The following is a 14,592-nucleotide window of genomic DNA, read 5'->3' as shown; positions in this document are numbered from 1 at the left end:
TTCACTTTATGAATGTGAATGTGTTGTCATGCTTAAAAATTCAAATATTTATTTTTACGGATTAATTAAACATTTATATTATATTTTTATATGGATCCTGCACATTACATGCTCCAGAAGGAAAAAAGATGCATTAAGAGCTGGGGGTGAAAACTTTTGGACACGATGAAGATGGCCAAATTTGTTTTATTTTGTTGAAATATAATTTTTTTCCATTTAGTTCTGCCCTTTGTAAGCAACAGAAGATACTTGTATGTTTCCCGGTACACAAATTAAGTACAATTTACCTTGATCTTCAAATTCCAAAAGTTTTCATCCCCAGCTCTTAATGCATCTTGTTTCCTTCTGGAGCATCAGTGAATGTTTGAATCTTTTTTAATAGTTGTGTTTGAGTGCCTCAAATGTCCTCAGTGTGATAAGATGTATCTCAAAATCTTAAAGTCACTGCTTAAAAAGGGTTCAAATATGCAAAGATGCTGGAAAACTGAAGAATCTGCAGGACCTTAAAGATTTTTCTGAAGAACGCTGCTCAGTTTAACTGTTCAGAACAAACAAGGGACTCATGCACAACCATCACAAAACAGAAAGACAGTCGAGGATCATCAGGTAACAGCACACAGTATTAAGAACCAAGGGTTCCCAAACTTTTGAGTGGGGTTATTTTAATAATTTCAGCATTTTTTTGTCTTGTGGACTAAATGTTAATATCTTTTATGTACAATATCTTACTCAGGACAGAACTAAATAAAATATAACATGCATTTAGTATGATCTCTCTTATTTTTTTAAAATTACTTGCATTTTCACAGATTCTGCAAAGGGTGCCCAAACTTTCGAGCCCCACTGTACATAGTATAAAGCTGCATATATACATAGTATAAACTGAAGAATTAGATGCAGGCGATTTCTAACAAAAGACTGTTTATTAACAGAAAACATCAGAATAAACAATGGCAGGCTATACTTACTAAAAAAAAAAAAAAAAAAAAAAAAAAACACTTGGCAAAGAGACAATGAAGCATCACAATACAGAAAACTAGAATACTGCACCAATATAAATGTTTGACAATATCATACAATGCTTTACAAGTTATCTTGAATTTAAAAAGCTTGCACCATGAGATCCTCTGAGGTCCCCTCTCCATCATTTGAAAATAACACGAATCTTCTTGTCTCCCACTACCAACCTGGAATGGATAATGCAATTGATCAGATATCAGATACTCATACTCGCATATTAAATATAAGGATTGAAAGGTTCAGACACAAATACTGTAATGTACATAAAACATGAATGAACTATTAATTCTTATTTCAATCTGATCAGCCTCAAAATGGGTTATCATATATACAATAAATGACTTTGTACTCTCCCTAAATTAAGAAAATCATTTGTTTGTATAAGATGAGCAGCAGGAATACCTCACAAGGCTGACAGTGACCAGAGCGCCTGCCAAAGGTCCCACCCAATATATCCAGTGGTGCGTCCAGTGACCGGACACTATTGCTGGCCCAAAGGCCCGTGCTGGATTCATACACGCTCCTGATATTCCACCTCTGTTGAACATTGAAGACAAAATCAGTGAAATCACAGAAAACCGAGAGGTTGGAAGACCCTAAAAAGGTGACCCTAAATACAGCACATTAGCACATATTGTTAGGAATCATTATTTCCTATTGCCATTACTGTCCAAAAGCTGTTTAATGTCTTTGTTTCCTGTAACATATCCTGTGATGTTCAGTGTATTTGGTTGCCATGTTCAATAAAAACACCTCTGTCTCCACAATGAAACAAGTGTAGCAACTTATGAGAAAATGAGACTTGATTGTGATAGGCCATCAACATCTGCTTATGTGACAGTTAGGGAGAACAGAATGAGTTAAAACACCATCAGTTTCAATGATTAGAAATGTAATGTAATGTAGTTATGCATGACCACCACCCTAAATATGTGCGTTTCTGCGTATAACAATATAAAAAATTACACATTTCTGTTTTTATATCTCTATTGTTTTGTAAGTTTTAAAATGTGTATAATTATAGTAAAACTATATCAGTTAGACTGTTTTTTTTACTACTTGTTTTGAATTAAAATGTGTCCTGTATGTGAATTAAATTAGCATTTTGAATTAAAATTCACAACATTTAAACCATCAGTGTTTGTTACAGTAGTGAACATGTAGTTAGTATATTTTTCTCAACTTTTTTTTCATTTGTAGCAGATATACATACTATAACATTATATCGAAGTTGGAGACTTAAAAAAAAAACTGAAATGAAACGGATTTTTCCAGTCATTCCTATATTTAATCTCTTTAACTATTTATCACAAATGCTCTTTTTATTGTTGCAAAACAGAGGACTAAATTTGTCTTATTTAAACATACTACAGCATAGTATTCGGTGTAATTTGTGTGAAATATTAGTTTCCTACCCAGCCAAAATATTTGCAGTCACAGTCAGTCCAATGCAGAAAGGAGCTAGATGACTTCGGGTCCTTATGTTCACGGCACCCATGCTGACAACCATAGTCAAGAAGAGCGTCATAATCATCTCTGCCATCGTCGCAGAGCCAATGCCATGAGAGGACTCATTAAATGCTGCTCCCGTTGCATTTCCAAATGCCTCATTTGTAGTGACAGCCTAAAGAAAAAGAAAAAACTCATGAATCATGGAAAGTGAAAGTGCTTTGTCACCAGTGTTAATGATTCAGTAATTTGTGCAATAAGGCTTCACCGTGTCTTAATAGAGAAGCTTGCACACATACTTTTGCGAGGCTGGCAGCAATCACTCCACCTAACATTTGTGAGAGCACATATGGCACCAGTAGCATCAGTTCCATTCCTCCGATGAGGTAAACGCACAAGGACACAGCTGGATTAAAGTGGCCACCACTGGAAAACAAGATCAAATGTAAGCCATCATGCATAAATTATGTTTGGGTTCGGAATGAATGGCTTAATTCCCCTTTCTCCAATAAAACAGGTTAAGAACAATAGGAAAATACAATTAAGAAGAGAAAAAAGAACTCACAGAAAAAAATTAAAATCATTATATAAATTGCTTAAAAGATCATTAGTTAATGTATAGTCAGATAGCTTGAAATATTAGATAATGTTTACTAACGAACTTACTAAACATTATCTAATGATTAACAGATGATTATTTAATGTAAATTGAAATCTTAGTAAACTTTCAGGTCATATGATCTTCATTTGTTGGTCTTTCTTTGTTGTGTAGCCCTCTATTTATTCATCTTAACAAATAATCTATGAATGAATTATTTCTTCATGTTTTTGCAGTATCCAATCTAAAGTGGAAACTATTCATGATTTGTAAATGCTTATAAATGATTACTAAACATATAGTATCTTTATAGGCATTGGACTTTTAGCTAATTTAACAAGGTTTGTGTAATGGGTGGCTGGTTAAGTTTAGCTAAATGCTGGCTAAAGACATAACAGACTTTATTATTTTTCTCTCACATTAGTATACTACTCTTCAGTATAACATAAAACATGGTATTCCTTGAATCAAAAATAAACAGCAGAAAACCAATCAATCAAAGAATATACTTGTTCATTCATCAAAACAATATAATATAAACAGATTGAACTGTGTTCCCTTATAATCAAATTGACCCCTGTACACTGTTGACCCTTAAACCTACCCATACTAACCAAACCTGTCCCTAACTCGTACCCATATCACACCTCGATAGCTGCAAAAGTGCTGTGCATTATTTATAACACCTGTTAAAATCATTTGTAGATTTTCAATAAGTGTTTGATCATATGGAATTGAAAGTTTAATGACATCTGTAAGCATTTTAACTTGCATGAAATAATGTTTTTGTAAACATTATCTTGTTTATTATGTTTATTAGCAAACATTAACGAGCACATTATCTCACATTTCTAACTCTTTGAATATATATGAACTAATGATCCATTAAACATTATATAATGTTTGTTAATGATTGATTAATAAGTTATTATAAAGGGTTACCAACTTTTTAATTCGAATAAAACTTCACATTTTGAAATGAAAAATACAAAAATATGAAATTATTATTTATAAATAAATGTATACAATCATGAAATTATACATATATAATATTTTGAGCAATCAGATATTTTAAAATAAAATGTCTTAAATGTCAACATTATTCATTGTTCAATATTTTTTTATTACAAATATAGAAACCTAATATAAATATTATATAAAAATGTTTTAAACATTGTTTATATACATTCTTATTCTCTATTTCAAAGTCTAGTCATTTGCTAAATCATGCACACAGAACATAAGGCAGTTACCTGATATCTCCAAAAATGGCGATGGCTATAGCCAGTGCTAGTCCATGTGCCAGGGCAGGCTGGATGCTCCCACTGATGCCCACGTTGCCCATGACTGACACACAGCCCACAAACATGAAGAGAGTGGAGCCGAGGACCTCTGCCAGGCACGGCTGAATGTAGTGCTCATAGAAGGACAACTTAGGCTGATTCTGATGGGCATCCCTTCCATCGCCAGTGGCTACTGTAAAGAGCTCCGACTTGGACTCGGTGGAGGTCATTTTGCCTGAAACTTCAGGTGATCTGTGCTCACAAACTGTGGCTTTGTTCTGATAAAGGTGGATAGAGGATTGGGTGGAGTGCTGGTAAGGCGGACCAACAGTCTCCCCCCGTCATCACTCTTGGCGGCTTGGGAAAAATACTTCACAATTACAGCAGTGGAGAGCATTGTTTCGGGGGGTGATGGCTTCAGGATATAGCTTATCATCCACCAGTCTGTGATTACACAACTGAGGACCATAAAAATGTGCATAACGAACTCTCATGTCACTCAAGGTCTGCTCGACTGTATTATGCAATTGAATTGATCTGATTTAATGCAGTTTCCCATTCTTCACAAATCTAATGGCATATTATAGATCGCTATGCATTTCAGCATGGCCTGCAGCAGATTTTCCTGCACAGGCATCTGCATTTATGGCAGTGCCATGCTCTTCTCTGACTCTCATGCATTAATTCAGGGTTCCTGTGGCTGTAAATAACAGCACAAGGTCGGTTTGGGTTAATGTTTCTCTTTAGGGACTCACTGACAAAAACGAATACAGAGAAAGACTGCAGGATGCCTGGCTTTGACGGCTAAAGAGGAAACACTTCCCTTTTTTTGTGTCTTTTAATCACCTTTTGTTTTCTAAAACTACTTCCTTCAGATTATTTGTGACATTCGAAAAAAAAAAGAAAAAAAAAACACACACTCTACAGTTCAAAAGTTTAGGTTCGTAAAATGTTCAAATGTTTTTGAAATAAGCTTATGAGCTTTTAAAAATAAAATTATGTTTTTTCTATACGTATAATAATCAACCAAATTAACTACATTTTATTCAGAAAAAGTTTAATTGAGGGCTGCTTATGACAAATTTATGTGGTTTGACAAGGGCAACTCTCTTCCTAGGGTTTTAATGCTATAATTTTACACAATGTGGAATGTGTAAAATGGTTTTCAAATCAAAGGTATTTTTAAGTGCAATAAATCATGCACTTAACCATCATTTTAAACTAATTGTCTTTATTCATAATCATTGTTCATGAATATTCAGTGCTTTAAAAAAAAAAACAATTTCTATTCATATGGACAATAGTTTTTTCGTATAAACATTTTATTTTTGTCATCCTATGAATATTTCACGATTGTTTAACAGGTATGCTATAGATTTGTAAAACATAGCTTAATTAATGTGGCACTTTAGTGAGACACAACAGTCACATGGGAGAAAAGAGGCGGCACATAAAAAAGAAGAAAATACGCTGATACCAGTAGTCTCCATTTTTATTGTGCACAAAAATGGAAATAAAGATATAAATGACTTCCCCTTTCTATTCTCTGAAAAGAGTCAAGAAGATCGTCCTGACCTCTCTTGGCGATGTTGTTTCAAATGAAACTTTTACAGCCAAGTCCATACTGACGTTTAAACCCCAATCTGTGAGAGGCCTGAAAAGAGAAGTCCGCTATTACTTACAGGTCATGTCAAACGATCCATGAAACTCAATTTAATGGGTAAAAAAGATGCCTCACCTAGACTGAGCTTATCTTTTACAGCCCAGCAGATGCAGTAGTGTTGTAGAAGCTGTTGGAGAAGTTCCTTTTCATCTAAAAACTCTAGACGCTCAATTCTTTGATTGTAAAACAAAGAACGTCATTGTAGAGATTCTGATCTCAAACTTTCCTGGCACAGGTTGAACAGTTATAAATACACGCTTGATTACTGTACTTGAGTGTTGGCTTGTGTACCTAGCTACATCTTCCTGAGGAAGCATGCTGTATACCGTCATCATGTCCAGTGCATTTGCACTTTCCCAGCCTGCTGACAGAAAACGATTCATCTGTAGAAACACACATTAGGTTAATTATCATGAACGAAGTCTAAAACCATTTAAAACATTAGATTTTCATTACTTGAAAAATGTTAACAAATAAAATCTAATATATACAATAATTTATTTAGACAAAAACATAAAATACTAAAACTTTTAAATTATTATAATGATATATATATATATATATATATCATCATAAACTCTTCAATTTGCATTATTGTCACACTATTTTTCTATTTAATACTGTTAAGTTGCTTTGACACAATCTGTATTGTTAAAGGAACACTACACTATTTTTGCAAATAGGCAAATTTTCCAACTCCCCTAAAGTTAAACATTCTGGCATAATAATCAAGGAACTTTCATTGCACCTGCTGCACCCATGGTATGGCAGCAAAGTTCCTTGATTATACGCCGGAATGAGAGTGTAGTTCCTGGCAAAAATCGGCCTAGAAAATTGCAACTTTTCATTTTCCGTCGGTCTTAGTACACGATAATATTGAAACATATTGAAACTCTTTGGCCATTTTTGACCATGACTGTCTGAAACTGTATGGAATCACATCAGTTCACTGGCTGATGGCATGGGCGCCACCTCAACGACACTATGCCACCCACTTGAGGATGCGCCATCTGCTCCTCAGAAGTCCTGTCATCAACATGAGGAGCTTGGTAGCAAACACAGCATCTCATTCCCTATTCAGAGGACATCGGTTACTTGAGTAACTCGAGACATTCTCTTTAAATGATGCGTAGCTATGATGCAATGGGAACGATATAACACACCTGCCAAGCTGAGAGCTGACATATCTGGCCCGATGCAAAATAGACCAGGCTAACCTCAAAATGTTGGTTCAAGCAAAAATAATCTGGGAACCAGGAGCTGCATCAAAATCCAAGCTATAAAACCTGATAGAAGTGTAAGGAGAGGACCATCTTGCTGCTACAGAGATGTCCTTCAGGGGAAATCATCTGAAAAGAGCTTGAGACACTGGTAGAATGAGCTCAAAAAGTGACCCCCTCATACACAAGGGAGGTAGTGTCTTTTACCTAATGAGAAATCCTATGTTTTGATGCAGCCAGCACCATCCCCTACACATTTGATAGAAGCCAACTTCAAAAGGAGCGTCACTTTAAGGGTCAGAATCCATTCAAGATCTGACTCCAAAGGCTCAAGTGGAGAAAACAATAAACCCTCCAGGATGATAGAAAAGTCCCTTGAAGGAACACTGACATGGTGTGCCAGCCTCAAATGCCTAACCCCAGGCATAAACTAAAAGACCAATCTACGTCTACCTAGGGGGACTTCGTCTGCATACCAGCAAGCAGGGAACGCTGGAACATAAACTCTCAAGGTGGTAGCAGCCACCCCAGTCTTAAACGTCTCCTGCAGAAACTCCAGCACTGAACCAATCGGGCAGCAGACTGGGTCCACTACATGAGCCAAATAGCATGACTCAAAAACCTTCTACTTGGAAGAATTAAACCTCCTAGTAGAAGAAGCCCTAGCATTATCAATGGTTTCCTGAACATCCAAAGGAAGACCAAAGGTTATAGCCATTCGCCCTAAATCAGCCACATCCATAGCCTCCAAATCTCAGGCTGAGGGTGCCAGATTCTGCCCTGGAGTTGAGACAGCAGGTCTTTTCTGAGTGGAATCTCCCATGGGGGGTGCTCTAGAACGGACACTAGCTCAGAGAACCACATCTGGGATAGCCAGAACAGGACTATCAACAGGAGACAGACTTTGCACTCCCACTATGTATTTTACATCTTAGACTTTAACATTGTGGTATTTTATTTTATTATTATTATTATTATTATTATTGTCTGTTCAGAACAACAAGACAAATTACCTTCAGCGACAAATAAAGTTTATCCTTATCCTCACACTGCACAAGATGGCCAAACTCAAATTGATTGTTGTGAATGCGTCAGATCCAGCCATGGGGAGCAAAAGCAACTATCCCTAGAGGTACCTGTTGATATAGGTAGAACCAAAGGGGACATTGGGTTGATTTCAGCGACCATAAGAGATCTACCTCCACTCATGCAAAAAGATGCCAGACCAAAGCCACCGTCTGGTGGTTCAGCATCTAGTTCCCCGACATGAGTTTCTTCCTCGATATGAAGTCTGCTGCGAGGTTCAGAGCCCCGGGGACGTGAAAACTCACGGGACCTGCTGGTAATGAACTGCTTAAGGGCAGGCGACTGAGTCTTGGCATCATGGAACTATCCTGATTTTGAGGTAAGGGGGTCAAAGAGAAAATCTTTTTTAGCCAAAGATAACACCCAGCAGCCACCAACCCCACCGTTGGAGCTCTTTGACCACTTCAGGCCCCCTCCCTCGTCCATCTCCCCTCAGGGAGTGAGCTTGATAAACTTGAAGGACGGCCATGGTGTGAAGGGTCATGTCAGCCTGGGCCGAAGATGCAGAGAGGTGAGCAGTCAGAGTGTCCTTGAATGCTGGGATAGCAGCATAATCCTGCTCCACAGAACCTACTAAGTTGGTGAAGTCAGTAGCCACCATGTTAGCAAGCCGAGCAGAGAAAGGCTGCTTTCAGCATCCGGAGATTTTGTGATGCAGATTATTGAAAAATGCCAACTTTCTTTGCACAGGACAAAAATTAGGGCCACTCAAGAAGCACTCGTCGAGCTTAGAGGACTGGGACTCATGTGGTTCGTCCGGCCACTCAATATAAAGCTTTTCGGTAGCATGCGCTAACTTGTCCACTAACTCAGTATAGGCCACAGGCGGTAGAGTGTCGACTCTCAGGCACGAAATCCTCCAAGTCAGATGCTGCTGTGTACAAAATGATTTCTAACCAGAAGGAAACAGTCTTGCATGCCTCCAAGCTGGGACATAATGGGTGAACCCGAAAGAAGGAAATCTAAGGAGGGGGTGGCACAGTCACTTGTAATAGACAGGGTGACGTATTAAAGTTGAGGTGGAGCCCGTGATCCCATATGGGGTTCAGACAATCAGCACACCCAAGCGTTCCCATTGCATCATATGTTGAGCCTATGAAATAGTACAGAAAATATTAAAAATAAGAATGAATTAAAAATATTAATAAATCTGTAACATACTATCTATCATCATAAACACTAGCACATTATCAATAAGAAACACACATTTCAAGCAATGCTGAACAGATATTCGAGGGTGTCTATAACAGGGCACAATGGTGGTTGTAACCTTGAGAGGCCTGTGCTGATACTGCTTGTGAGACTTAGGTGTTGGTGTTGGCCACAGTAAACAATGACTTGAGCTTAACTGCCCTGTTTTCCTGAGTCTTGATCACCCATTGTATGTTGAGCAGGAAAACAACTTTGAATTCCAAGTACAATCCAGTCTAATGTTTTGATTGTACATAGAAAGACACTGTTTTACTGTAGGGAGCATGACAGCTGTACAATATCACTGAAGTACATTATAAATAAAGAGTTAGAACGTTGCTAGTCCTAAATGTTAAATGTCATACTTGAGAGTCCAGAGACTGACACAGATCCACCCCAGCCAGATTGCACTGTCGACGCTGCAGATTCTCAATCATGATCTCCCCAAAGCGATCATTCATGTTCACCTGAAAAGATCTGGACACTTAAGAGGTGTAGACCGAAAGAGCTCCTGTTCATGCTTTTAAATGACTATAATAATGACGCTTTTTCAAATATGAACTCACCTGTTCATAGTTAATGAACATGGCGGTGGGGAAGGTGTCTGCAACCCAGTGCACCAGTTTAGAGGACTGCTCAGGGGTCATGTACACCAGTACACATTCAGACAGAAACAGAGTGGGCAACCTGGGTGGAAAGAAGCATGAATACACAGATAAAGTTAAATGTTAAGCAGCTTTTATCAATGGTGGGGAAGTGGAAGATCTTAAGCATCCTCTAGATCGGATCAAATTGTCAAACTAAATTCCTGGAGAGCCGGAGCCCTGCAGAGTTTTGTTCCAACCATGCTCCAACATACACATCATTTCGTTTCAAATAAACCTGAAGGACTTGATTAGATGATTAGTGGTTAATTAAGGTTGAAGCTACACTCTGCAGGGCTCTGGCCCTCCGGGAATTGCGTTTGACACCCCTGCTCTATATAGAGGCTAAATTTAACTATGAATTATAAGTAACATTTTTTAATTTAATAAAATTAGAACTAAAGCATTAGGCACCATGAAATAACAGTGAACAACAGTACTTTTTATACCATTTATAAATCTACATAAATATAAATTTCTGCATACACTAAGAAAAAAAAAGTTCCAAAACGTATCAGTTTCCATAAAAATATTAAGCAGCTCAGTTGTTTTCAGCATTGATAATTATAAAAAATGCATCTTGACACAAAATCGGCATATTAGAAAGATTTCTTTGAAGGATTTAACAGCTGCTGAAAAGTCAGCTTGCTATCATAGGAATAAATTACATTTGAAAATAAATTAAAACAATTATTTTAAATTGCTATAAAATCTAACAATACTACTGTTTTAGTAAATAATAAATGAATAAATAAATGCAGCCTTGTTAAGAATAGTATTTCATCTATTTCATGTATATTAATAAATACTGCAAAAATATGTATATATAATGCATTAACTACATAAAATCTTATTACCAAATAACATTTTCCTCATTAAAAAAAAAGTAAATTATTATTTAGCAGTTTACAGTTCAAAATAAAAGTTATTTTGTAGAATGAGATTTAAAAAAAAATCCCGAATTGAGAAACATCACAATTTAATAAGTTCTAGCATTAAAACTTAACAAGTTTGTTCCTGGTAACAAATCATTATGGTAATATGTGAAAGTACACAACAGGAAATCACATTTTTTGAAGAGCGGTTTGCGTGCTATTACAATAGAGCTTGCAGACTTTTTTTTTTTCTCAGCATCTGAGACTGATGTGATTTGCAGCTGTCAAACGTCAAGACGCCACGTTAGGCTGGACTGAACAGGAAGTAGCAAAAAAAAAAAAAACTCAAGGTGAACGACCTTGGAAATGATGCCATTGATGTCATACACCTTCTATAAAGATAGCTTCCTTCGGCTCTCATCAGTCCACATCAAGGAAAACATGCACTTATTGACGCATCTGAGGAAACTTTAAATGCTCCCGAGTGTACTATTGTCGTCGGGGCATCAGCAGAGATGCACAAAAACAGAACAACAGATGCGTGCAGCTCCTATTGGTATGCCAAACAGGATGGATCAACCCTATCTAGGATGCACAGCATCGTTAAAGTTATCTTTCTAGTAAATTGAGTTAAATCTCAAAATCCTATCATTCTGATATGTAACGTACCATCAGCCATTAATATTAGTTGCAGCATTATACAACTAACATGTAACAGAGGCAACAAATCAAACGTGAACCTTTCAGAAAGTCAAATCAGTAGATCACAATAAAGATAAGACAGGCTCATCCTGAGGTTGCAACTGCACTTACTTGATAATCTACTTTGATAACCATGTTGGTTAGGTTAAACATAAAAAAAAGTAGTGTATTAGAAAGACTGAAGAAAATTTGAATTTATGTTTAACTCAGTCAAGGTTGGGACGTTAAATTACATACTCTGGATTTATCTGGAACTTTTTCAGTTTCTCCTCCAAAGTTGGCAAGTCTCTTAGATCAGCGCCGATTATACAATATCTGTCCGAGTCAAGGCTGTGAACATCTGTCAAAGAGACAAAGTTGAACAAGTGAAAGGTTACTGTGGAAAAATATCACTACACAACAGCAGGGTAAAATAAATCTGATTTCAATACCCAGAAGGAGTGCATCAGAGGAGTGGGTCTCAATCAAAGGTTTTGATAGTGGAGGTTTCGTCCTGTGATAGATAGAAAACATTTTTATCTCAAGATCGTTATCAGTTATCAGATTTCTATCTTCAAAGGCAAGTTTTATCTTCACACAACTTGTAGAAAGTCCACATGAAAAATACAAGTTTGACTCCTAAATTCTATTACTCTGTACCATATTGTAAAGCAATTTCTAAAAATACACACAATAAATACATCATAAATACATTTTGTGTGAACCTGGGGGGAACTGACTTTATCCAACACAGAGTCAACTGCAAAAAAAGGGTCGTGAGAAAGGGCTAGTATCATTTGTTTGCAGATGACACTTTGGTATTCTGTTATCTAATGCACTGAGGGTCAGATTGTATTGTATAACATACGGTAATTCCCTCTGTACACAGCTTGTGTGTTTACATTCTGTCACTTACATAGACATCCTTAAACCAAAGCACTTACAGACATACACAGTCTTCCCTTTCTTGTTTCCTAGTTTAGCTTGAATGAATATGAATATTGTTGGCTCCGTGACAAATCTCTATTGTAATTCACTTTAAAATAAAATGCACTGTGAAATGTACATGCAACACATGCAGGAACTTCCACTGACTGTGGTTACGTAGCAATAAAAAAAAAAAAATATTCCAATCACCCTAGACAGTAAAAATTAAATGCATAACAAGTATTGAATAGTATTATTTCAGGTGGGGTACTTAAAATTTTAAAGAGCACCAAAGGAAAGATTTGATTTAGTACACTACAAAATAGACAGTAGCTATAGCCTACAATCCAACCATTGCTTTAGAGGGTGGATATACTCAGATGGAAAACTTCTAATTTGAGACACAGTCTCCCTCTACAGGAATATGACTAAAAGAACATGCTAAGCATCCAAAATCACTAGGGTTAATGTCAAAAGGCAATTTACTGAAAATAATAACAACAATAATATTATAACAGTAAAAATGCCTTACTTGATGTGGTGTATTTTTCTGTCAACAATCATTGGGAAGTCGACTTCAAAGAACTTTTTTGGCATAATCTTTTCATCCTAAAAATTTAAATAGTACATGCAGTTAGTAAAAACAACATCATTTTCTGATTGCTTATCGATAATATTTTATGGGAGTCTGTATAGGAATGTAAGAGTATAAGAATATAAGAAGAAACTTTTTTACTTATTACAGAGATGTATAAACTAATATAATAATAATTTCTTCTTTTTAATAATAATTCTCCTTCTACTTTCTGAATCTCTAAATAGCTAAAAGTGAAATTAACTTAAAAAACAACCTTTAATCTCCAAAAAGTAGTATCCAGTCCTGCCCCAAGATTCACCACCTGGCAGTCACATCGTGTCTTCTTGAGAAAAGCATCAATAAGAAGATTCATTCCTTTGACGCGTCCATAATAACCTACAGCACATTTAAAACAACAGCGCATTTGATTAAACGCAGCTGCGAACATTAACCAGCAGGGGGAGATGTTTCAACAACCACTCTCACCTCTGTTGATCTCAGGTGCTTTACGTTCACCTACTTGTCTCACAAAATACTGGACGTAGAGGTCAGTCCAGTAACCTTTACTGGAAGCAAACCTACGAAACAAAATAAAACACAGTTTTATGAAATATTAGATGATTATTATAAGTCAATAACAACTAGTATAACGACGATTGTTATTGAACATAAAAATATTTTATAATCTGTAAATGATGAAATAATGTAAGTATTATTCATATCAGTGCAGAACCATGACATTAATATATTTTCCCCCATTTTGGAGATGCACGGAATTCTCAATAGCATTACAGTAGAATGTCAATAGAAAACCACAGTAAGTTACTTAGAAACATGTTTAATAATTGTATTATTGATTATTGTTGGCCATGCTACCTTTTGCATATCGATGCATCGTCGCAAGTAGCTCTGACTGCTTCATCCGAAATGTCAGAATCTGTAAATGGCTGTTTGGATGCCATTTGGAGCGATGCTGATAAACACTGCGTTACATACACATACTGTAATCGTATGAACACAAATGCTAAATGTTAGCTAAACAGATCGGGTTTCGAAGTCTAAGGATTCAATACTTAATTGGCAAGGTAATCAACAGATCCTTTAAATATATCTATTTTTTCAGGCAAATTTATTTGAATAAAGTATAATGATTTTCGCAGCCGCATAACAGGACCATACGCACTCCGTTTGACGTTTGACAATCACATTTACATCTATTTCCGCTGACGGAGCTTTCCCATAATGCATCTCGAGGTGGCGAAGAGACATACTGCGCATGACAGTTTAGTTAATTCACGTTTGTGTGTAACCTTTACATTGGTTGATGTGCAGATGTTTACGCTTATGATTCTGCAAATCGTTAAAGAATGCTTTTAAA

At 36.4% G+C, this 14,592-nt stretch overlaps 2 protein-coding genes across 2 annotated transcripts; both read right to left on the bottom strand.

Moving 5' to 3' along the window:
- Positions 1–817: 817 nt before the first annotated feature.
- Positions 818–5,234, bottom strand: LOC113056254 (aquaporin-8-like). The gene is made up of 5 exons (XM_026222881.1): positions 4,321–5,234; positions 2,769–2,895; positions 2,436–2,644; positions 1,423–1,557; positions 818–1,187 (listed from the first exon to the last, which is right to left on the bottom strand). Exons 1-5 carry the CDS (start codon positions 4,578–4,580, stop codon positions 1,145–1,147), a joined length of 774 nt encoding a protein of 257 aa, XP_026078666.1. The 5' UTR covers positions 4,581–5,234; the 3' UTR covers positions 818–1,144.
- Positions 5,235–5,654: 420 nt separating this feature from the next.
- On the bottom strand, positions 5,655–14,443 carry LOC113056253 (leucine carboxyl methyltransferase 1-like). The gene is made up of 11 exons (XM_026222880.1): positions 14,091–14,443; positions 13,701–13,792; positions 13,489–13,610; positions 13,170–13,246; positions 12,163–12,224; positions 11,969–12,071; positions 10,077–10,197; positions 9,876–9,977; positions 6,305–6,396; positions 6,089–6,186; positions 5,655–6,004 (listed from the first exon to the last, which is right to left on the bottom strand). Exons 1-11 carry the CDS (start codon positions 14,174–14,176, stop codon positions 5,982–5,984), a joined length of 978 nt encoding a protein of 325 aa, XP_026078665.1. The 5' UTR covers positions 14,177–14,443; the 3' UTR covers positions 5,655–5,981.
- Between the last annotated feature and the right edge of the window lie 149 nt (positions 14,444–14,592).

This window comes from Carassius auratus, chromosome 37 (assembly GCF_003368295.1).
Source record: "Carassius auratus strain Wakin chromosome 37, ASM336829v1, whole genome shotgun sequence".
NCBI lineage: Eukaryota > Metazoa > Chordata > Actinopteri > Cypriniformes > Cyprinidae > Carassius > Carassius auratus.
The sequence above is the reverse complement of the archived record's forward strand: the minus strand, read 5'-3'. Positions and strand labels throughout refer to the sequence as shown.

What these genes read in the sequence shown, in the direction of transcription:
- LOC113056253 (XM_026222880.1), bottom strand. Translation starts at nt 14,176, where the DNA reads ATGGCATCCAAACAGCCATTTACAGATTCTGACATTTCGGATGAAGCA. An exon ending in AGCACCTGAGATCAACAGAG is followed by an intron (nt 13,611 to 13,700) that starts GTGAGAGTGGTT and finishes AATGTGCTGTAG; the next exon opens with GTTATTATGGACGCGTCAAA. An exon ending in AAGTTCCAGATAAATCCAGA is followed by an intron (nt 10,198 to 11,968) that starts GTATGTAATTTA and finishes CTTTCCACCCAG; the next exon opens with GTTGCCCACTCTGTTTCTGT.
- LOC113056254 (XM_026222881.1), bottom strand. Translation starts at nt 4,580, where the DNA reads ATGACCTCCACCGAGTCCAAGTCGGAGCTCTTTACAGTAGCCACTGGC. An exon ending in TTGCTGCCAGCCTCGCAAAA is followed by an intron (nt 2,645 to 2,768) that starts GTATGTGTGCAA and finishes CTTTTTCTTTAG; the next exon opens with GCTGTCACTACAAATGAGGC. An exon ending in GTCACTGTCAGCCTTGTGAG is followed by an intron (nt 1,188 to 1,422) that starts GTATTCCTGCTG and finishes TATCCATTCCAG; the next exon opens with GTTGGTAGTGGGAGACAAGA.